Source organism: Hypanus sabinus, chromosome 5, assembly GCF_030144855.1.
Source record: "Hypanus sabinus isolate sHypSab1 chromosome 5, sHypSab1.hap1, whole genome shotgun sequence".
NCBI lineage: Eukaryota > Metazoa > Chordata > Chondrichthyes > Myliobatiformes > Dasyatidae > Hypanus > Hypanus sabinus.
In genome coordinates this window covers 178,076,796-178,100,415 of record NC_082710.1, presented here as the reverse complement: position 1 = coordinate 178,100,415, position 23,620 = coordinate 178,076,796, and the positions used below count along the sequence as shown (strand labels likewise).

The following is a 23,620-nucleotide window of genomic DNA, read 5'->3' as shown; positions in this document are numbered from 1 at the left end:
ATTCTGCCATCATATTTGACCTATCAAAATGAACTACCTCACATTTATCTGGGTAGAACTCCATCTGCCACTTCTCAGCCCAGTTTTGTATCCTATCAATGTCCCCCTGTTACCTCTGACAGCCCTCCACACTATCCACAACACCCTCAACCTTTGTGTCATCAGCAAGTTTACTAACCCATCCCTCGACTTCCTCATCCAGGTCATTTATAAAGATCACAAAGAGAAGAGGTCCCAGAACATATCCCTGAACACATCACTGGTCACTGACCTCCATGCAGAATACAACCACTCTTTGCCTTCTGTGGGGAAGCCAATTCTGGATCCACAAAGCAATGTTCCCTTGGATCCCATGCCTCTATCCTTTCTCAATAAGCCTTGTATGGTGTACCTTATCAAATGCCTTGCGGAAATCCATGTACACTCCTTCGACATCAACTACCTTGATCTCACTCTTCCACTCCTCCCCACCACCACTTGTCCCAGTTACCCTGTGGACTTTAGCACCCGGGGGAGCCGGGGAGCTCAGGACCCGCCGTCCGCGGCTGCTGCTGAATCCGCAGTGTTTCTGTTCCCTTGACGGATGAAGTAAACGAGCTAAAGTTAATGGATTGATAATTCTCATATCATGTTTATTTCACTCTCCACACATTTGTGTTTACACTGACTTTCTCCTGACACCGGTCCCGGACCCGACCCATTTACAGTCCCAGAGCGGAACCGGAGCAGATTCTTAGCCATTGGTTTTCATCCCAAGTCGCAAAGAAAGGATAAAGTTTCTCCGTGAATTTATTCCCAGTGAAGGTGTGGAGATGGGACTTGGTATCCGCGTTGTAAAATGAAACTGTCCCGGACTCGTAACTGAGATAAACTCCCACCCTCCAGGGGATGGGACCGGCCGGGAGACGGGATTCAGGGGAGGTGCGAACCCACATCTCGTCATCATCCTGCTGGATGATCCAGAATCTGGTCTCCGGACTCGGTCTGACACGTCTGTTCCTCTCCACGGACTCTGCGGCAACTCCCAGACTCCAGTTCCGATTCCTCGTCACCTCCACCTCCCAGTAATGTCTCCCTGATGTGAATCCCTCCGATCCTAGCACAATTCCCCCCACTTCCAAATCCTCATCTCCTTCCCCCTCCTCATCCCCTTCCGACCCCACATCTCCTTCCGACCCCACATCCCCTTCCGACTCCTCATCCCCTTCCGACCCCACATCCCCTTCCGACCCCACATCTCCTTCCGACCCCTCATCCCCTTCCGACCCCTCATCCCCTTCCGACCCCTCATCCCCTTCCGACCCCTCATCCCCTTCCGACCCCACATCTCCTTCCGACCCCTCATCCCCTTCCGACTCCTCATCCCCTTCCGACCCCACATCCCCTTCCGACCCCACATCCCCTTCCGACCCCACATCCCCTTCCGACCCCACATCCCCTTCCGACCCCACATCTCCTTCCGACCCCTCATCCCCTTCCGACCCCACATCCCCTTCCGACCCCACATCTCCTTCCGACCCCACATCCCCTTCCGACTCCTCATCCCCTTCCGACCCCACATCCCCTTCCGACCCCTCATCCCCTTCCGACCCCACATCCCCTTCCGACCCTACATCCCCTTCCGATGAGTGCTGGGAGCGGGGGCATTCACAGACTGTGAACCTCTTCCCGGTGTCAGGGAGATTCCTCCGGGTCTCGGTCAATCTCACACTCTTCCGATCCTCAGACACCTCGAGCCACGGATTCGCCGTTTCCACATCCAGGGTGACAGAGACTGGGGGGAGAAGCAGAGAATTAGAGAGTCCCCGGGATCGGGGGGAGACTCGGGCAGCGCGTCCCCGTGACCGGGGATTCAGGGCACAGTCGGGTAGCCAACAGAAACTATTCCCGGACATTCACCCCAGTAAATGCACAATCAGCATTTTCCAGATTTTTCCTCCGGAATGGAGAGCAGAGTTTTCCCATTCAACACTCACAGAGAATTCTGGATGAGGGAGATAACAGCTGATGTCACAAGCCGAGACCTTTCGTCAAGAATGGAAAAAAATGACGGGAGATAGCCGGTGGAAATGGGTGTGAGGAAGGAATGGAGCAACAGCTGGATTCAGATAAGGATGGGGTGAGTGAATCAGTGAGACATTAAAATGGAAGTCAGGGAGGCTTTTCAGCCGAATTCAGTAGTGCTGACCAAACTGAGAAACTGGATAAGCTGGGGATATTTCCCTGATCGTTGGATGTGAGAGGTGACCTGTTATTGAGGTATATAAAATCATGAGGGGCAGAGGTAAGGTGTAGACATGGTCTTTTTCCCCAGAATGGGGGAGTCCAAAACCAGAGGGTGTAGATTGAAGGTGAGAGGGCAACGTTTTTAAGGCATCTGCAGGGCAACTTTCTTGTTGAAGGAGGTGGGAATATGTGGGATTTGCAGCCAGAGGAAGCTGTAGAAACATGTATCATTAAAGTATTTGAAGATAAATTTAGACGTATACAATGATAGGAAATGGTTAAAGGGATATGGGTCAAACACATGGAAATGGGACTCGCTCAGGAACATAGAAATCTACAGGACATTACAGGCCTTTCGGCCCTCAATGTTGTGCCGACTCTACTGTAGAAACTGCTAGAATTTCCCTAGCGCATAGCCCTCTATTTTTCTAAGCTCCATGTACCTATCTGAGAATTTCTTAAAGGACCCTATTGTATCCGCCTCCACCACTGTCACCGGCAGTATATTCCGTGTACCCACCACTCTCTGTGTGAAAAACTTACTTCTGACATCCCCTCTGTACCTACTTCCAGGCACCTTAAACTATGCCCCCCCCCCCCCCCCCGTTAGCCATTTCAGCCATGGGAAAAAGCCTTTGGCTCTCCTTACATCCATCATCTTGTACCCCTCTATCAGGTCATTTCTGATCCCCTGTTGTTCCAAGGAGAAAAGGCCAAGTTTACTCAAACTATTTTCATAAGACACAATGGTCGCCGACCTCCATGCAGATATGAGCTATCTACAACCTCCCTTTGCCTTCTGTGGGGAAGCCAATTCTGGATCCACAGGGAATCTTATCAATTGCCTTACTGAAATCCATATATACTACATCCACTGCTCTACCTTCATCAACATGTTTTGCTACATCCTTAAAAATTTCCATCAAGCTCATAAGGCAAGTCCAGCCCTTGACAACACCATGCTGACATCAGATTATGTCTCTCCAAATCCTGCTTCTTAGGATCTTCTCCAACAACTTGCCCACCACTGAAGTCAGACTCACTGGCCTATCATTTCCAGGGTTATCTCTACTCCCTTTCTTGAATAAGGGAACAACATCTGCGACCCTCTAATCCACCAGTACTTCTCCTTTCCCTACTGATGATGCACCAGAGGCTCAGCGATCTCCCCACTCACTTCTCACAGAAGTCTGGGGTATATCCCGTCTAGTCCCAGTGACCTATCTAACTTAATCCTTTTCAAAAGCTCCAGCACATCCTCTTTCTTCATGTCTATATTCTCAAGCATTTCAGCCCACTGTAAGTAATCCACACAATTGCCAAGGTCTTTTGCCCTGGTGAATGCTGAAGCAAATCATTCATTAAGTACTTCCATGACTTCCTCCAACTTCGTGCACATGTTTCCACCATTACACCTGATTGTTCCTATTCTCTTGCTCTTCACAGACATGTTTGTAGAACACCTTGGGGTTTTCCTTAATCCTGCTTGCCAAGGTCTTCTAAGCCTCTTCTAGCTCACCTAATTTCATTTTTAACCTTCTTCCTGGAAAACTTGTAATTTTCTAGACCCCTGTCAGTACTTAGTTTGTTGAAACTTTTTCTTTTCTTCTTAACCGAATTTTCCACATCCTTCGTACACCATGGTTCTTTTATCCTGCCTCAATGGAAGATATCTATGTAGAACGCCATGTAAATGTTCTCTGAACACTTGCCACATTTCTGCCATGCTTTTCCTTGAGAACATCTGCTCCCAATTTATATTCCTGCCTAATAACATCATATTCCCCCTACCTCAATTAAATGTTTGCCCAAACTGTCTGCTCCTATCCCACTCCAAAGCTATGGTAAAGGAGATAGAGTTGTGATCGCTACATAGGTACATTTCCCAATACCAGATCAAGTACAGCCTCGCCTCTAGTTAGCTTATCTACATATTGTGTCAAGTAACCTTCCTGAACATACTTAACAAAGTCCTCCCTATCTAAACCCCTTGCTGTAAGGGGATGCCAGTCAATATTCATAAATCACAATCGCTGCAACCCTATTATTATTGCACCATTCCAGAATTTGCCTCATTATCTGCTCCTTCATGTCCCTGTTAATATTGGGTGGTCTACAAAAAGCACCCAGTAGAGTTATTGCCCCTTCCTGTTTCTAACTTGCACCCACAGAGACTCGGTAGATAATCCCTCAATGACCTACTCCTTTTCTGCAGCCGTGACACGTGATTGAAACATCGAAAGCCTGACACCCTCAGCCATTCTTGCTCCTGAGACATCCAAGTCTCTGTAATAGCCATGACATCAGAGTTCCACATATTGATCCGCATTCTAAGTTCATCCGCCTTGTTTATGATACTCCTTGCATTAACTTAGACACATCTCAAATAGTGAGGCTGAGTGCATATTTGCTTTATCATCTGCCTATTCCTCCTCACAAACTCCCTACAAGGTCTCTACTTGTGCACCAACTGCCCCATCCTTTGCCTCTTCACTTTGGTTACCACCCCCCTACAAATCTAGTTTGAACCCTAGATTTTAGCAAACCTCCCCGCCAGGATATTGGTCTCCCTCAGATTCAAGTGCAACCCGTCCTTTTTGTTCAGGTCGCACCTGCCCCAGAAGAGGTCCCAATGATCCAGAATCTGAATCCCTGACCCGGCTCCAATTCTTCAGCCCCGCATTTATCTGCCACCTCATTCTATTCCTGTCCTCACTGTTGCGTGGCACAGGCTGCAATCCCAAGATTATTACCCTTGATGTCCTGCTTCTCAGCTTCCTCCAAACTCCCTGTACTCTCAGAATTTCTCCCTTTTTCAACCTATGTCATTGGTGGCAATATGTACAATTTGAATCGGGAGCAAGTTTCAGCTTGTGATTCAGCTGGGAGCTCAGAGAATTCGACAGTGTAGGTAGGATTTAAGCCTACCTGGTCAATACCTGTGGAGGAGGGGGAACTGCGCAGGCGCAAGTGACGTCAGCGTCGAGCGCGCACTTTAAAAGGCAGGACTTCTTTTCAGAGCGGGCAGCGGAGTCGGTGGAAGCAGAGTCCTGGGCTTTGCCTAAGTGGGCTTCGGCGTAAGGGGACTTCAGTAAGGCTGTGTGATTGCTCGCTGAGGGGAAGAAGGTAAGGTCGCTAGGTGCTTTTTAGACTTATTCTATTAATCCAGTTCAGGTATGGGGGAGACAGTCAGAGCAGTGGTGTGCTCCGTATGCCGTATGTGGGAGGTCAGGGTCAACACAGTTGTCCCTGATGACCACACCTGCAAGAGGTGCGTCCAGCTGCAGCTCCTATCAGACCGAGCTAGGGAGTTGGAGCAGGAGCTGGATGAACTACGGATCATTCGGGAGGTGGAGGCAGAGATAGATAGGAGTTATCAGGAGGTAGTCACACCAAAAAACCAAGAAGTAGGCAGATGGGTGATGGTCCAGAGAGGCAGGGGGAGCAGGCAGAGAGAGCAGAGCACCCCTGCGGCCATTCCCATTAACAATAAGTATACCGTACTGGATACTGTTGATGGGGATGACCTACCAGGAATGAGTTGTAGTGGTCCTGCCTCTGGCACAGAGGTTGAACCCTCAACTAGAAAGGGGAGGAGGGAAGAGAAGAGAGCGATAGTTTTAGGGGACTCTATAGTTAGGGGGGCAGATAGGAGATTTTGTGGGGCAGATTGGGAGTCTCGGATGGTATGTTGCCTCCCTGGTGCCAGGGTCCGGGACATCTCAGATCGGGTGCAGGCTATTCTTGAGAGTGAGGGCATGAACCCAGATGTAGTGGTCCATGTAGGGACCAATGATGTAGGTAAGGTGAGTGAGGGGGTCCTGCTTAGAGAGTTCAGGGAGTTAGGAGTGAAGCTGAAAGGCAGGACCTCCAGGGTGACAATCTCGGGATTGCTACCTGTGCCACGTGCGAGTGAGGCGAAGAATAGAATGATTATGCACATTAATACGAGGCTGAGAGCATGGTGCAGGAAGGAAGGGTTCAGGTTTTTGGATAATTGGTCTTTGTTCCAGGGACATTGCGATCTGTTTCGAAGGGATGGTCTACATCCGAACCGGAGGGGTACTAACATTCTTGCAGGAGTGTTTGCCAGTGCTGCTCGGGGGGGTTTAAACTAGATGTGCAGGGGGCAGGGATCCAGATCCAGAGGGTTGGTCAGAAGGAGCATGGGGTTAAATGTGTAGAAGGTTTGGGTGATCTTGAGAAGGTCATCAAAATTCAGGGTGCAATTAGCCCGATGGAAGTTCAAGAAGCTGGGTTAGGTACAGTAGACAGTGTTTTAAGCAAAGAGAGGAGGAATGGGCTCAGAATTCTATACTTGAATGCGCGTAGTGTCAGAAATAAGACAGATGAGCTTGAAGCTCAGATGAAAATGGGGAACTACGATATTGTTGGGATAACGGAGACATGGCTGCAAGGGGATCAGGCCTGGGAATTTAGAGTACCAGGGTATGCGTGCTATCGCAGAGACAGAAATATGGGAAGAGGGGGTGGGGTGGCCCTGTTGGTGAGGAATGAGATTCAGTCCTTAGCAAGAGGTGACTTGGGAACAGGGGAAGTAGAGTCTGTGTAATTGAGCTGAGGAACAGGAAGGGTAAAAAGACCCTAATGGGTGTTGTGTACAGGCCCCCAAACAGTAGCGTGGATATTGGGTACAAGTTGATTAGGGAGTTAACATTGGCATGTGCTAAAGGTAATGTAGTCATTATGGGAGATTTCAACATGCAGGTGAACTGGGAGAATCAGGTAGGTGCAGGACCCCAGGATAGGGAGTTTGTGTAGTGTCTAAGAGATGTATTCTTGGAACAGCTTGTGCTTGAGCCAACCAGGAACGAGGCTATTTTGGACTTGGTGATGTGTAATGAACAGGAATTGATAAGTGATCTTGAAGTAAAGGAGCCATTAGGAAGTAGTGATCATAACATGATAAGTTTTTATCTACAATTTGAGAGGGATAAGGGCAGATCAGAGGTGTCAGTGTTGCAATTAAATAAAGGAGACTACGGAGCCATGAGGGAAGAGCTGGCCAAAGTTAAATGGGCGAATGCCCTGGCAGGAAAGACAGTGGATCAGCAGTGGCAGATATTCTTGGGCATAATACAAAAGATGCAAAAGCAGTTCATTCCAATGAGAAGGAAGGATTCAAAGAGGGGGAAGGGGCCACAGTGGTTGACAAAGGAAGTCAGAGATTGTTTAGCATTAAAGAAAAAGAAGTATGACAGGGCTAAGATGAGTGGGAATACAGATGATTGGGAAAGTTTTAAGGAACAGCAGATCTTAACTAAAAAAGCAATACGGAGAGAAAAAATCAGGTATGAGCTCAGTCGAGCCAGGAATATAAAAGGGGATAGCAAAAGCTTTTTTAGCTATGTGAAGAGAAAGAAGATAGTTAAGAACAATGTTGGCCCCTTGAAGAATGAATTGGGAGAAATTGTTATGGGAAACAGGGAAATGGCAACAGAATTTAATGCATTCTTTAGATCTGTCTTCACCAGGGAGGACACAAGCAATCTCCCAGATGTATGGATGGGCCAGGGTCATAAGATATCAGAGGAATTGAGACAGATTGACATTAGGAAAGAAACTGTGGTGAGTAGACTGGTAGGACTGAAGGCTAATAAATCCCCGGTCCAGATGGTCTGCATCCGAGGGTTCTAAAAGAGGTGGCTCAGGAAATTGCGGATGCTTTGGTAATCATTTTCCAATGTTCCTTAGATTCAGGATCAGTTCCTGAAGATTGGAGAGTGGCTAATGTTGTCCCACTTTTCAAGAAGGGAGGGAAGGAGAAAACGGAGAACTATTGCCCTGTTAGCCTAACGTCAGTTGTGGGGAAGATGCTTGAGTCCATTATTAAGGACGAAATAGTGGCACATCTAGATGGCAGAAATAGGATTAGGCCGAGCCAGCATGGATTTACCAAGGGCAAGTCATGCTTGACTAATCTGTTGGAGTTTTTTGAGGGTGTAACAAGGATGTAAGACGAGGGTAAGCCAGTAGATGTTGTGTACCTAGATTTTCAGAAGGCATTCGATAAGGTGCCACATAGGGGATTGGTGAGTAAAATCAGAGCTCATGGCATTGGGGGCAGGGTTTCAACATGGATAGAAAACTGGTTGGCAGAGATGACTAGTGGGGTACCACAGGGCTCTGTATTGGGACCACAGCTCTTTACGATTTATGTCAATGATTTAGATGAGGGCATTGAAAACTATATCAGCAAGTTTGCTGACGATACTAAACTGGGTGGCAGTGTGACATGCGAAGAGGACGTTAGGAGAATACAGGGAGACTTGGATAGCTGAGTGAGTGGGCAGATACTTGGCAGATGTCATTCAATGTGAATAAATGTGAAGTTATCCACTTTGGAAGCTGGAACAAGAGGGCAGAGTATTGTCTGAACGGTGTCGAGTTAGGTAAGGGAGAAATGTAAAGAGACCTAGGAGTCCTAGTTCACCAGTCAATGAAGGTGAATGAGCAAGTGCAACAGGCAGTGAAGAGGGCAAATGGAATGTTGGCCTTTGTTACAAGGGGAATTGAATACAAGAGCAAGGATGTTCTTTTGCATTTGTACAGGGCCCTGGTGAGACCACACCTGGAATATTGTGTACAGTTTTGGTCTCCAGGTTTAAGGAAGGACATTCTGGCAATTGAGGAAGTGCAGCGTAGATTCACTAGGTTGATTCCTGGGATGGCAGGGCTGTCTTACGCAGAGAGATTGGAGAGATTGGGCTTGTACACGCTGGAATTGAGGAGATTGAGAGGGGATCTGATTGAAACGTTTAAGATAATTAAAGGATTTGATAGGATTGAGGCAGGAAATATGTTCCAGATGTTGGGAGAGTCCAGTACCAGAGGGCATGGATTGAGAATAAGAGGTCAGTTATTTAAAACAGAGTTGAGGAAGAGCTTCTTCTCCCAGAGAGTTGTGGAGGTGTGGAATGCACTGCCTCGGAAGACGGTGGAGGCCAATTCTCTGGATGCTTTCAAGAAGGAGCTGGATAGATATCTGATGGATAGGGGAATCAAGGGATATGGGGACAAGGCAGGGACTGGGTATTGATAGTGAATGATCAGCCATGATCTCAGAATGGCGGTGCAGACTCGAGGGGCCGAATGGTCTACTTCTGCACCTATTGTCTATTGTCTATTGGCTGCTCACACTCCCATTTCAGGATATTGTGGATGTGCTCAGAAATATCGCTGATCACTCAGAAAAAGAAACTACCATCCATGTTTCTTTTTCACACCCACAGAATCAGCCGCCTGTCCCCCTAACTATAGAGTCCCCAAGACATCTTAGTCCAGATGGATGAGCTGGGCCGTGAACCCATCCCATATTATCCTCCTGAGGAATCTCACCCTGGAGCCTGTCTGTGAACTGTAGATGTGACGCCACTTCAGAGGATAGTTCAGTGCCATAAAATAAACTGATTGGATAAAGGCAGAACATTTCATTCCTAAATGTAAATTTGTGTCTGTGTCTCTGACAATGAGTCCCACTCTGATGATGCATGTGGATATGTGTCAATGTGGTTTTCTGTGTGTGTGTTGACTGAGGAAAACATCTGCGTGTACGTATTGTAGGTGAGTGTGCACAGAAGTATTTCTGTTACAGTGTGTCATCACATGCCCAGTATGTTCACAATGAATGACATGTGTGAGTTGCTCAAGTAAGACTGTTCACTGTGTCTGAAGAGAATGGCTTCCCTGTTACTGTCAACGTGCAGTGCTGAGTCTCTGAATATAATCTGCCAATCCTCTTGGGTATGTGTGTGAGAGAGAGAGAGATTTGCCAGAACAGTTATGCTGTGGGGTCTCTCATCATTCATCAAGGTCAATGCTGATTGGTGTGTCTGGGCTCAGTCTCAATGTGGTGGTTTGATCACAGCAGTGAGACTGGCGAGTCCAGCAGGGGGCAGAGCTGAGTCAATCAGACTGCGGTCACGGACAGGTCAGACAGGGGGAGGGGCTCGAAGGACTGGTGTATTATTCTGACAATCCCTGTCACCACAGTGATACCAGATTTTATCCTCTTTAATGTCATTAATGGAATATTAATTCCAGAGCTACCATGTCAGGATTCAAACCCGTGCATTGGCTTGTTTGTCCAGTGCAAATGGGAACAGGATGCAGTGATTCACCTAACAGACCAGTGAATTGTTTGTATATTGCCCCTGGTTTGGTGTGTTCAAGGGTCTGACATCTCCAGCTGACCACGTGACAGTGATGCCACCCAGCAGGTTGGGTTGGTGCTGAAATATACTTCACTTCCCCTTCAGCCTATTATTACAGCCTATTTGTAACTTAATTGTGTCTCATAAACAAAGACAAATGAATTTCACTTTACCTCGCTTAATGCCGTCAATCAATTCTCCCAATGCTGTGTTGAACAAATAGGGGTGATGGAATTTTTCAACCAGTAGGGCACCGTCTGTTACTGACAATGTCTGGGCATCATCACTGATCCTGTAAATATTATACAGCTGGTTATAAACTGAGCAACAGTGATATTTGAACTATTTTACAGATCCACATAGTTTCCGTAAAAAACATGTCCTACCTCCACTTCTGACAAGCTTCCTCCTGAAATAAATGAAACACAGATTGAGACTGACCGTTGGCATCCCGACAGCAGGAATTTGAGCTAAGTTTTTACAAGCTCCTGAAACATAGAAAATAGAAAATAGGTGCAGGAGTAGGCCATTCGGCCCTTCGAGCCTGCACCGCCATTCAGTATGATCATGGCTGATCATGGCTGATCATCCAACTCAGAACCCTGTACCTGCTTTCTCTCCATACCCCCGATCCCTTTAGCCACAAGGGCTGTATCTAACTTCCTCTTAAATATAGCCAATGAACCGGCCTCAACTGTTTCCTGTGGCAGAGAATTCCACAGATTCACCACTCTCTGTGTGAAGACGTTTCTCCTCATCTCTGTCCTAAAAGGCTTCCCCTTTATCCTTAAACTGTGACCCCTCGTTCTGGACTTCCCCAACATCGGAAACAATCTTCCTGCATCTAGCCTGTCCAATCCCTTTAGAATTTTATTTGTTTCAATAAGATCCCCCTTCAATCTTCTAAATTCCAGAGAGTATAAGGCTAGTCGATCCAGCCTTTCTTCATATGAAAGTCCTGCCATTCCAGGAATCAATCTGGTGAACCTTCTTTGTACTCCCTTCTATGGCAAGAATGTCTTTCCTCAGGTTAGGGGACCAAAACTGCACACAATACTCTAGGTGCGGTCTCACCAAGGCCTTGTACAACTGCTGTAGAACCTCCCTGCTCCTGTACTCAAATCCTTTTGCTATGAATGCCAACATATCGTACCAAACACACCAGACATTCCATAACATACCAATCATTCCCACCTAACTCATTCCACTGACACACACGGAGAAAGAGGGACACAGAACCAAGGGAGAAAGTACAAGAAATGTGTGTGAAATTTATACCATAACTGAGAGGATGGAACTTACAGGAGAGACTGGACAGGTTGTGTATTTTTATCTGGATACGATGTCAGGGAGGATCAGATGGAGGAATTTAGCATTCTGAATGCATTTGATGGGGTAGGAGTGAAGAAAATATTTCTGCTTCTGTGGAGACTAAATGTAACCCAGGTTAATTGCACCCGAAGTTGTGATGTTAGATAGTTCTACCTGTGGAGGGATGAAAAATGAGGTTCACCAATTTTAAAAAAAGGAGAGTTTAAAAAAACACTATGCGAGGGTGGGGCGGGCTAGACACAGGATGGACAAGGAGAGAAACGCAGCAACGATTAGAAGCTGAAAACATGAACTATTAAGGGTGGAATTAGCAGTGAGCATATTTACCCTACTAATTTGAAACCCTCAGGGTGAAACACCTGGAGGAGAGACAATTACGATAAAAGATTTATTGAAGCTCCAGCTATAACGTGCAGCAGTTTCAACGAGAATATATTGGCAGAGACTACTGTCAAACATCCCTATTGTGTAGTCTGGGATTAGTTCTCCAAAATCATACCAAGAGATTTGGTCAAGTCTGTGTGCAAATTTGTGAATGGATTTATTGTGGATGATAAACTATTTCATTCCAATGAAACTAGAAACAAATGGCGAGCCACCCAACATGAAGAACCAGCGCTGAAACAAAATCTGAAATGATGCAGAGGATTTAATGTGTATGGATGTATAAGTTATTTTCATTCGAAGAATCCGAATTTGATTTTAAGACTATAGGATATAGGAGCAAACGTAGGCCATTCGGCTCAGTGAGTCTGCTCCACCATTCAATCATGGGCTGATCCAATTCTTCCAGTCATTCCCACTCCCCTGCTTTCAGACCTTACCCTTTGATAATCAAGAACTTATCTATCTCTGCCTAAAATGCACCCAATGGCTCGGTCTCCAAAGCTGCTCGTGGCAACAAATTCCACAGATTTACCACCCTGTGACTAAATTAATTTCTCCGCATCTCTAAATGGAAGTCCTTCAATCCTGAAGTTGTGCCCTCTTGTACTAGACTCCCCAACCATGGGAAATATCTTTGCCATATCTAATCTGTTCATGCCTTTTAACATTTGGAATGTTTCTATGAGATCCCCCTTCATACTCCTAAACTCACAAGGTAAGCCTTTCATTCTTACGATTTTCGTGAATCTTCTCTGAACACTCTCCAATGTCAGTATATCTTTCTAAAATAAGGAGCCCAAAACTGCACACTGTATTCCAAGTGTGGTCTCATGAGGGCCTTATAGAGCCTCAACATCACATCCCTGCTCTTATATTCCATACCACCAGAAATTAATGCCAACATTGCATTCGCCTTCTTCAGCACCAACTCAATTCTTCAGCTCCAACCAACTCAATTCGGGACCATACACTTCCCCACATTGCATTTCATTTGCCACTTCTTTGCCCATTTCCTTAAACTATCTAAGTCTCTCTGCAGACTATCTGTTTCCTCAACACTACTGGCTCCTCCACCTATGTTTGTATCATCGGCAAAATTAGCCACAAATCCATTAATAGTCTAAATCATTTACATACATTGTAAAAAGCAGTGGTCCTAACACCAACCCTTGTGGAAATCCACTAGTAACCAGCGGTCAGCCAGAATAGGATCATGTAAGTATTTTGTACATTGTTTTTTTTTCTTATATAAAGAAAAATTTATCCCCAGAAGTGTGTGGCTTCTATTCACTGCCTCCTTCCGATACCTAGAGCATTCTGATGGCCTATTAGCAGCTAGTGTAAGTTTGTTTTCTCAAAAGAAAGCAGCAACTAGTCACACACGATAAGACTGGTGCTCCACAGGTGTTAAACTAAGTCAAAGATAAAACATCAGTTGGTTGTTAATAAATCCCACAAGGAATGTCATGAAGAGAATGTGGAACTCACTGCTACAGGAATGGCTGAAGTGGAACAGCAGAGATTGAATGTAATGGGGAAGCTACATAAACACATGAGGGACCATGGAGTTTGGGGCACTTGCTGGGTGTGTGAGTAGGTTGGAGGAGGCTTGTGAAGCAGGGAGATTGATAGGAAAGAATGGGCTGAACGACCTGTCTGATGTAAAATAAAATATAATCAAATGGAGAAGGTATCTGAAAAGGGAAACGACCAGTGCAAAATTCTCTAAAACAAGGAACCTGATATAAACCAATATTGATGGTAAATCTGATCTGTGGGTCACATTCTGCAATTCAACCTCAGTTCTCACTGATTGACAGAGAGACCCTTGCACCCACACTCATAACCTGTGACTGTAACTGGGTGTAACTCTGAGTATCGAGGATATTATACGTGGGAATCACAGAAACGATCACCAGCTCAGTGCTCTGATCAGAGTAACTCATTCCCGAGAAAGTTGCAGACTGGATTTGATGGAGTGGGAGTAGAGAAATTATTTCTGCTCGTGTGTGACCAAAAGTCAAAGATAAAACATCAGTTGGTTGTTAATAAATCCCACAAGAAATGTAGTGAAGAGAATGTGGAACTCACTGTTACAGGAATGGCTGAAGTGGAACAGCTGAGATTGAATGTAATGGGGAAGCTGGATAAACACATGAAGGACCATGGATTTGGGGAGTACGTGTAACACTGTTACTGGGTGTGGAGAGTAGGTGGGAGGAGGCTTGTGCACCAGGGAAACTGATAGAAGAGAATGGACTGAAAGGCCTGTCTCTGATGAAAATGGGATATAATCTGATGAAGAATATTTCTGAAAAATTAAACTATCTGTGGCAAATACTCTAAAATAATGAACCTGATATAAGCCAAATATAAATGATAAATCTGCTGTGTGGGTCATATTCCGCAATTCACTCTCAGTTCCCACTGATCGACAGAGAGACCCTCACACACACCACACCAGACACACTCACAGCCTGTGACTATAACTCTGAGTCTCAGGGGATATTATACGTGGGAATCACAAAAACGATCAGCAGCTCAGTGCTCTGCTCAGAGTAACTCATTCCCGAGAAGGATGCAGACTGTCCTGTGATGTACAGATGTTGTGGGAGGCTGGTTTGGGGACAACAACAATCCTGAACAGTCAAAACATCTGCCTGGTTTAAATCAGCTTACAACTTCAATAAAAATCAGTTTACAACTACAGTATTTGTAAATATCACATTGATTTAAACTAAGTCATTTTGTGACTATGCACATTTATGGAACCAAACTGAAATCTCTCACCTTGAGAAATATCACACTGTCTTTCTGATTGATCCATTCCTGTAAGCTCAAGATTTCCTGTTGAATAGAATTCAGATTTTCTTGAATCACTTGAAGATTTTTCTCCATTGGATTTAGAATCCTCTCCTCTTCTTCCCTGATATCTCTGAGTACACGCTGCTCTCGCTCAAGAAAAATGCGGTGCAGTTCAGCAAAATAGGAAGTGATGTGGGACTGAACACTTTGTGACTGTTCCTGTCGAATGAAAGGAGAGGCCAGTTTATTATTTGGCCCTGATGGATTTCCTTATGACTTGGAAGGGTCTATCCAGCCCATTAAATTCAATCCTGCTTCTCAGATCCTCCAAGAGGACCTCAACCTGTCGTTGGGTTTGGACGTTTGTGTGCCTCAATGACTTGAAAAACTATGTTGGCTGCAGTCAGCCAACATATGCTTTGACTCTTTATGCTTTGACTCTTGGTGGGGTCACCCATGCCAAACAGGTCGAAGGGTAGAGGCCAGAGTAAGAGTGCTCCATCAGTCCTCCTAATTGGGAGGTTCAGCGCAGGGCTAACAATCCTGACTGGTAAAATGAACTGGTTACTGAAACAGCAATGACGAATCCTTCTATATCTGAACGTGATGGTATTCCCGAGTCTCTCCTGCCACGACTTGCATGTAGTGAAAACCAGGAAGTAGCTGCCGTCATAAGTGAATCCCTGAACACTGCCAGAGATGGGGGACATTCATCCGAGGCACCAATGAGTAAGACGGACAATGAGTAAGTGGTTCTCAGATCTTCGATCTCATTCCATCACATTTCTCTGAAACCAATTCTTCCACAGTGACCCATCAACCCCTACCTTCTTCACATACAACCCACCTCCACGGGGTTAATCCTAGTAGGGAATTAACCATTTAATCAGGGTTTCCTGGCAATGTTAGTCCATTGTGGTCACTTGCAAACTCCACACAGACATTGCCAGTGTTTAGGATCGATCCCAGGTCATTGGAGCTGTGATACTCAGTTATTGTACATTAAAGGAACAAACCTACACATCAATATTGGAAATTCTGCGGAGGAATCCTCACCCGAACTCCGGAAATCTTCTCTTTCTGTTGATGCTCCATTTCCTCGAAGTCTGATTTCCTTTTTGTGAGAGAGTCTAAGGAAGATTTAACCTGACCCTGGGAATTGAAGAGTGAGTGTGTTAGACAAAAGAGATGACACAATATAAACAGATGATCTAAAGCGGGTTAGCTTTACCTTATAAACTTCAACGGCTTCTTTAACCGGCATGAAGTTGTGAGACTTGTGTTCCCGCGCAGTCGCACAGATCAGGCAGATCAGTGTCTTGTCCGTCTCACAAAACAGCTTCAGTTCTTCCTCATGTTCCTTGCAGTGAAGTTTCCTTTCATTGTCTATTGGATTCAGGTTTAGTTTTCGAACTTTCTCAGACAGATTTGCTAAGGCCCAACTAACTTTGAAGGTGCGGTCCGCAAACTCCTCTCTACATTCCGGGCAAGAGTTTCTCTCCTCCATTTCCCAACACCGTGTGATGCAGGAGCGGCAGAAGTTGTGTCCACATTCCAGTATAACCGGATCGGTGAAGAAATCCAGGCAGACGGGGCAGATTACCTCCTCAGTTAAACTCTCAACCTGTTCTTTCGAAGCCATGTTAACTCTCCGTACTTCCGGGTTCAGGATCCTTTTACTTTCAGGGAGATGCTAAACCCTGCAGTACCGCGATTGTCCACTAGACGCGCTGCAGTCTCAGGGAGTGACTGTTCATTTGCTGTTCAGTGGGAAGGAATCGTCGTCATCTCCACATCAGTTTGTGATCAAAACCACTTTAAACAGGTCTGAATATAGGTGAATCTGGGGAGAAGAGCCTGGTTCGGTGTAAAGCAGGACTGAAAGGGACATGTCCTGAAATAGAGACAGACAGTTGATATTCCAGATCAGGGATCTCGACCCGAAGTTTTGGCTGCCATTTCCTTCTCCAAATGTTGCCTAACTTGTAGAGTCCCTCCGGTATCTCATCTAAGATACATTTCTCATAATTAAAATACACTTTATTCATAATAAAACATTCACAAGAACCATGCAATATCTTTTCCTATCAATTTACACAATTATTGCGACACGCAGTTTTCTATTACTTTCATTAAAACCATTTGGGCTGTTGTAACGCATGTGGCTTCCTGGGGTTCCCCTGGCTGCTCGGGATTAACTGTTACACAGGCCTCGCCGTTTTCTCCACTTCCTCTTAGCAAACCCACGGGAATCGACCGTCCCTTCCCTACTAGAACATAAGAAATAGGAACAGGAGTAGGCCTTCTGGCCCGTTGAGTTCTGGACTGCCATTCAATAAGATCATGACTGATCTGGCCATGGACTAATCTCCACCGACCTGCTTTTCCCCCATTACCCTTAATTCCCCTACTATGCAAAAATATATCCAACCTTGTCTTAAATAAATTTACTGATGTAGCCTCCACTGCTTAATTGGGCAGAGAATCCCACAGATTTACCACTCTCTGGGAAAAGCATTTCCTCCTCATTGACGTCCTAAATCTACTTTCTCGAATATTGAGGCTACACCCTTCAGTTTTAGTCTCACCTGCCAGTGAAGAAAAACTTTCCACTTTCCTGCCTCTATCTTATCTATCCCTTTCATAATTTTATACGTTTCTATAAGATTTCCTCTGATTCTTCTGAATTCCAGCAAGTACAGTCCCAGGCGACGCAATCTCTTCTTATAGTCTAACCCCCTCATCTCTGGAATTGAACTCATGAACCTCCTCTGCACTGCCTCCAAAGCCAGTACATCCTTCCTCAAGTACGGAGACCAGAACTGTACGCAGTACTCCAGGTGTGGCCTCAGCAGTGCCCTGTGCAGTTGCTCTTAATTATAATCCCTCTAGCAATGAAGAGCAACATTCCATTTGCCTTCTTGATAGATTGCTACACCTGCAAACCAACCTTTTGTGATTATTGCCAAGCACTCCCGATTTTCTGCACAGCAGTTTGCTGCAATATTTTTACCATTTAAATAATAATCTGATCTTCCATTTTAACTTCTAAAGTGGATGATCTCGCATTTACCAACATTGTACTCCATCTGCCAAACCCTTGCCTGCTCACTTAGCCTATCTATAACTCTCTGCAGACTCTCTCAATCTTCTGCACTATTTGTTTTTCCACTCAATTTAGTATTATCAGCAAACTTAGATATCCTACATATTGTCCCCTCTTCCAGATCGTTAATGTATATCATAAACAGTTGTAGGCACAGCACTGACCCCTGTAGCACACTCTTCACCACTGATTGCAAATCAGATTAACACCCATGTATCCCAACTCTCTGTTTTCTATTAGTTAACCAATCCTCTATCCATGCCAATACATCACCCCCAACTCTATGCATCCGTGTCTTTGTGTGGCACCTTATTGAACGCCTTCTGCAAATCCAAGTAAAAATTGTCCATCTGTTCCCTTTCTACCCATTGCACTCTTTATATCTTCAAAGACTCCAGGAAGTTTGTCAAACAGGACCTGCCTTTGCTGAATCCATGCTGTGTCTGCCTGATGGATCCATTTCTTTCCAGATGCCACGCTATTTCTTTAATGTTAGCTTCAAGCACTTTCTCAACTACAGATGTTAACTTAACTGGCCTATATTTACCTGCCTTTTGCCTACATAATTTTTTGAACAGTGGTATGGCATTCACTGTAATCCAATCCGCTGGGGCCTGCCCAGTGTCCAGAGAATTTTAGTGAATTATTAGCAAAGCCTCTACTACAACATCTGCCATTTTTTTCAATGTCCTTGGATGCGTTCCATCAGGAGCAGGGAACTTATCTATCTTCAGACCCACAGGTTTGCTCAGTACTACCTCTTTGGCAATAACAATTGTATTGAGCTCCTCATCTCCTATCGCATCCATAACATCTCTTCTAGGAATGTTACATGTGTCCTCCACCATGAAAACTGACATAAAATAGTCGTTCCAAGCTTCTGCATTTCCAAATTACTCAATAATCAATTCCCCCTTCTCGTCCTCCAAGGACCTACATTCAGTTTAGTCACCATTTTCCACTATAAATATAAAATTTTTACTATCTCTTTTCATATGTGCTAGTTTATTTTCATACTTCCCTTTCTTTATTGCTCACTTAGTGGTTCTTTGCTGCTTTTTAAAGTTTTCCCAATATTTTAGTTTCCCACTACTCTTGGTGACTTTGTATGCATGAGCTTTTAGTTTGGTGCCTTCTTTTATTTCCTTAGTATCAGAGGTTGGCTCTCTCCACCCTTACTGTCCTTGCTTTTAGCTGGAATATACTTTTGTTGACTACTGTGAAAAATATCTTTGAAATTCTTCCACTGTCCCTTAGCAAAGCCTCTACTACAACATCTGGAATATACCTTGTGTTACCTACTGTCATCTCGGGACAATGCTCCGGGTACGCAACAAGGACAAGAATGGGGAAGTCCCGCTTGCCACCATCCTGGAAAGGTTTTGCTGCTTGTTGCTGAGATCTGGCGATGAGACTTTCTGCCAGTTGATCTGGACAGTCTGCTCTGTATCACATTGTATACACCGAGTCCTTCTCCTGCACTGTCTGCAGGATGTTCCATGTTGACCACTTTCTCATGGAGTTACGGTCAAAGGTGTTCAACTGGAGGACCTGTGCCCAAGTTCATTAACACAACACCCACATCCAGAGGGTGATAAACAAAATTGCTGCCCAGAGTTTCGTGTGATCCTGAAAACAAACTGGGCACTTCCATCAGACTGAAATCTCTAAGTCACAGAGGCCTACTTATATTCACATCAGGGCTGGCTCTAATAAACCACTTCACACTTATCTGAGTGGAAGTACACCTGCCACTTCTCAGCCCAGTTCTGCATCCTGCTGTCGATGTCCTGCTGTAACCTCTGACAACCCTCCAGACTATCCACAACACCGCCAACTTTTGTGTCATCAGCAAACTTACTAACCCACACTTTCACTTCTTCATCCAGGTCATCTATAAAAATCACAAAGAGGAGGGGTCCCAGAACAGATCTCTGTGGAACAACACCAGTCACTAACCTCCATGCAGAATATGAACTTCTGTGGTCAAGCTAATTTTGGATCCACAAAGGAAGGTCTCCTTGGATGCCATGCCTCCTTACTTTCTGAAGGAGCCTGTATGGGGAACCTTATCAAATGCCTTACTGAAATCCATATACACTACATCCACTGCACTACTGCCATCAATGTGTTTTGTTACATCCTCAAAGATTCAAGCAGGCTCATAAGGCACGGCCTACCCTTGACAAGGCCATGCTGACTATCCCTAATCAGATTATGTCTCTCCAAATGCTCATAAATCCTGCCTCTCAGGATCTTCTCCAGCAGCTTTCCCACCAATGAAATCAGAGTCACTGGTCTATAATTTAATGGGTTATCTCTACTTCCTTTCCTGAACAAGGGAACAACATTTGCAAACCTCCAACTCTCCGGTACTTCTCCCATCCCTATTGATGATGCAAAGATAATGCAAGAGACTCAGCAATTTCCTCCCTTGCTTCCCACAGTAGCCTGGGGTATATCTCATCTGCTCTCAGTGACTATCTAACTTAATGTTTTTCAAAAGCACCAGCACATCGTCTTTCTTAATGTCTATATGCTCAAGCATTTCAGTCCCGTCAGTCATCCCCACAATTGTCAAGGTCTTTTTCCCTGGTGAATACTGAGCAAAGTATTTGTTAAATACCCCCACTACCTACTCCCAACTCCATGCACACGTTTACAATCGCACGATTGATCCTATTCCCACACGGCTCATTCTCTTGCTCTTCACATACTTGTTGAATGCCTTGTGGTAAATGGAGTACAATATTGGTAAATGGGAGGACATCCACTCTGGAAGGAAAAATGGAAGATCAGATTATTATTTAAATGTTAAAAGAGTGCAGCATTCTGCTGTGCAAAAGGTCTCGGAAGTGCTTGTGCATGAATTGCAAAAGGTTGGTTTGCAGGTGCAGCAGGCTATCATAAAGACAAGAAAATGATGGCCTACATTGCTAGAAGGGTTCAATTTAAGAGCAGGAAGGTTATGCTGCAACTGTATATGGTACTGGTGAGTCTGAATCTGGATTATTGCATGCATTTCTGCTCTGCTTCCTTGAGGAAAGGTATACTGGCTTTGGAGGCAGTACAGAGGTTCCAGATTGATTCCAGAGATGAGGGGGTGAGACTATGAGGAGAGATTGAGTTGCCTAGGATTGAACTCACTGGAATTCAGAAGAATGATAGGATATCTTATAAAAACATATAAAATTATGAAAAGAATAGATAAGATAGAGGCAGGAAAGTCATTTCCAGCATTAAATCCGACCAACTGCAAAACAACCTGTTTTAAGACTAGTCAAAACCAAAAAAAAAAGATCTGAACAAATTATAAATTTGCAAGGACAGATTTCCTCCACCCACTGTAAGACCAAATTGATGACAACCAACTCTGCAGTGAATACTGATAAATGCTAAGACGTTTCATTATTGTTACCTGTAATTCTGACTCCATATGTCACTACTACAGGGCGTGTCGACCCTGACTTACAGGAGTCGCGGGCTCAGCGGGCTCCGGCTGACAGTACCCAGTATTTTTCCCTACCTAGGGTTAAGGATCCCACTGTCTTGTGGGTATCTTTGGGAGAAGCGAAGGCTAAGGAGTAAACCCTACACAAATCCAGAGTGGAGCCCCTAAGGCAGTTGGATGATGCATCATGTCACCTCCTGGCAGCTCCTGCAGCCAAGCTAATGCCAAATGTACTGCTTCGCGTTCCTTTGGACCACATCTGTGGAGGTCGAGAGGGGGATCTTGATGTCCGAGCAGCCCAGGATCTCCATATTCAAGGATACTTAATGCCCCTTTACATTTGTCAATTATTTTACTGATATGGTGCTTCCTTGTCAGCTTCTTGTCCAACCACAAGAAATCTTACCGCTGACACTTCTTTAAGAGTTTTACTATATAATTACAAATCAAGTGCATGTCTATTGATCCTCCTTGTAAAACATACAGCTTGCGTTATAGCTATTGAAAGCATAAACCCCCATATAATTGCCCATTATTCGACCTTATTAATCACTAATTGCATCCTCTATACAGTTACATTGAAATTTCTACCTCTGATCTAAAAAGCTCCATCATCTGCAAAAAGTGATTTACCCAGCCCAGTACCTATCTCAAAGAAAATACCATCAATCATAATATTAAATAATAAAGGGCTAAATATACTGCCCTGTGGGGTCCCATTCTCTATGTCATAGAAGCCCAAATATACCTTATCTACACTTACTTGCATAGACAGTCCAAATAAAAACTCAGAAAAAATTATATGACCTTCCTCTCACCCCTAATTTCCATAAGTTAATCAAAAGACCTTTCCTCCATATCATGTTTTTTCTATAACAAAGAATACTGCTATTACAACTTTATTTACCTGTGCTTTCCTAATATATTCTCCCAAACATAAAACTGAATCCAATGCCACTCTAACCTTCCAAAATCTGCTCTGATAAAATACTGTACCATCTCCTCCTTACAAAATATAATTCAACACCCTATTACCCTATGTTCCATAAGGTTATACAAATGAGACATTAGTGATATTGGTCTATAACTAGAAAGATCCGACAGGGAATTTCCAGGTCTTAAAATAGGCACCACAAACTCAAAATATGATTCAAAAATTTAACATTATCTCAGGAGATTTGTCAACCATATGTTTACTTGTCAATTACAATCTTGCTTGAAGCTTCTATTGCCAAGATAGGTGAGTAATGGAGCCAAACATGGGTTCACGCTCCGTCATTAAGCTGTACACTCCGTTCTCAGCATTGCCCTCAACACACGGTTTCTTGGATTCAGAGCATTAACAATGGTGACCCAGAGAAAGATATTTTTTTAAACTTAGCTTTATTTGTCACATGTGCATGAAGTGAAAGGCATTGTTCTGCGTCAACGACCAACACAGTCTGTCCGAGGATTGTGCTGAGATTAGCCCTCAAGCTTCCAGTGTCAAAAGAGCATGCCCATGCCTCACTGAGCCTAACTATACCTCTCTTATTACCAGAGGGCCTGGCAGAAACGCAGGAATCGAACTCCTGTCTGTGCAGTAAAGCGGTTTCTCTAACAGTTACACTTATATGCCACCCAAATGGCATAAACACTTACACAGAGGGAGAACATCAGTGTTTCATCTAACTTATAAAGAACAGTATGTGCAAAAATCTTTCGCTGTGCAATTTTCATTTCTGGGTTTGATTGTTTTCGCTCTCGCTCATCTGCACTCTCATGAAACTTACGTAGTTGCAGGTAATGAAGGATTTTAACACCGGAACTTTTGCACATCGTCCATACATGATTTACTTACTAAACGATGCTTTCAAAAGTCACTTTCAAATTTCCAGCAACTTTTGGATCATGATAATACAAGCAGCTAACACCATTTTCCGTATTGTACTTAAATATTTTTCATCGCTGCCTTTCCTGACCTCTCATGAGCTTTCAGTGCAGCAGTTTCACTGTTTCATTGAGCAATTCTTTTTAAATGAACTAGCAGTTCTTTTGCACTTCACGCTCTTTGCTTCTTTGGAATTCGACATAGTGAATGAATAATTTCTTCAATAAAAACAGTATTAATAAGCCAGTTCTAAAATCTGCAGACAAATC

At 44.5% G+C, this 23,620-nt stretch overlaps 1 protein-coding gene and 1 long non-coding RNA gene across 2 annotated transcripts in view; one reads left to right on the top strand and one right to left on the bottom strand.

Moving 5' to 3' along the window:
• Positions 1-17,560, bottom strand: part of LOC132394838 (zinc-binding protein A33-like) — a 38,133-nt gene extending 20,573 nt beyond the window's left edge. The window contains exons 1-6 of the mRNA XM_059971243.1: positions 16,156-17,560; positions 15,981-16,076; positions 14,910-15,143; positions 10,787-10,809; positions 10,574-10,692; positions 1,116-1,774 (exon numbers count right to left, since the gene is read on the bottom strand). Of these exons, the coding sequence (XP_059827226.1) occupies positions 1,116-1,774; positions 10,574-10,692; positions 10,787-10,809; positions 14,910-15,143; positions 15,981-16,076; positions 16,156-16,566 (1,542 nt within the window). The 5' untranslated portion in view covers positions 16,567-17,560. The remainder of the gene's footprint in view (positions 1-1,115; positions 1,775-10,573; positions 10,693-10,786; positions 10,810-14,909; positions 15,144-15,980; positions 16,077-16,155) is intronic.
• On the top strand, positions 1,781-9,673 carry LOC132394672 (uncharacterized). Its single transcript, XR_009512397.1, has 2 exons — positions 1,781-2,119; positions 9,480-9,673. It is a non-coding gene; the product is annotated as an uncharacterized LOC132394672 (long non-coding RNA).
• Positions 17,561-23,620: the final 6,060 nt, after the last annotated feature.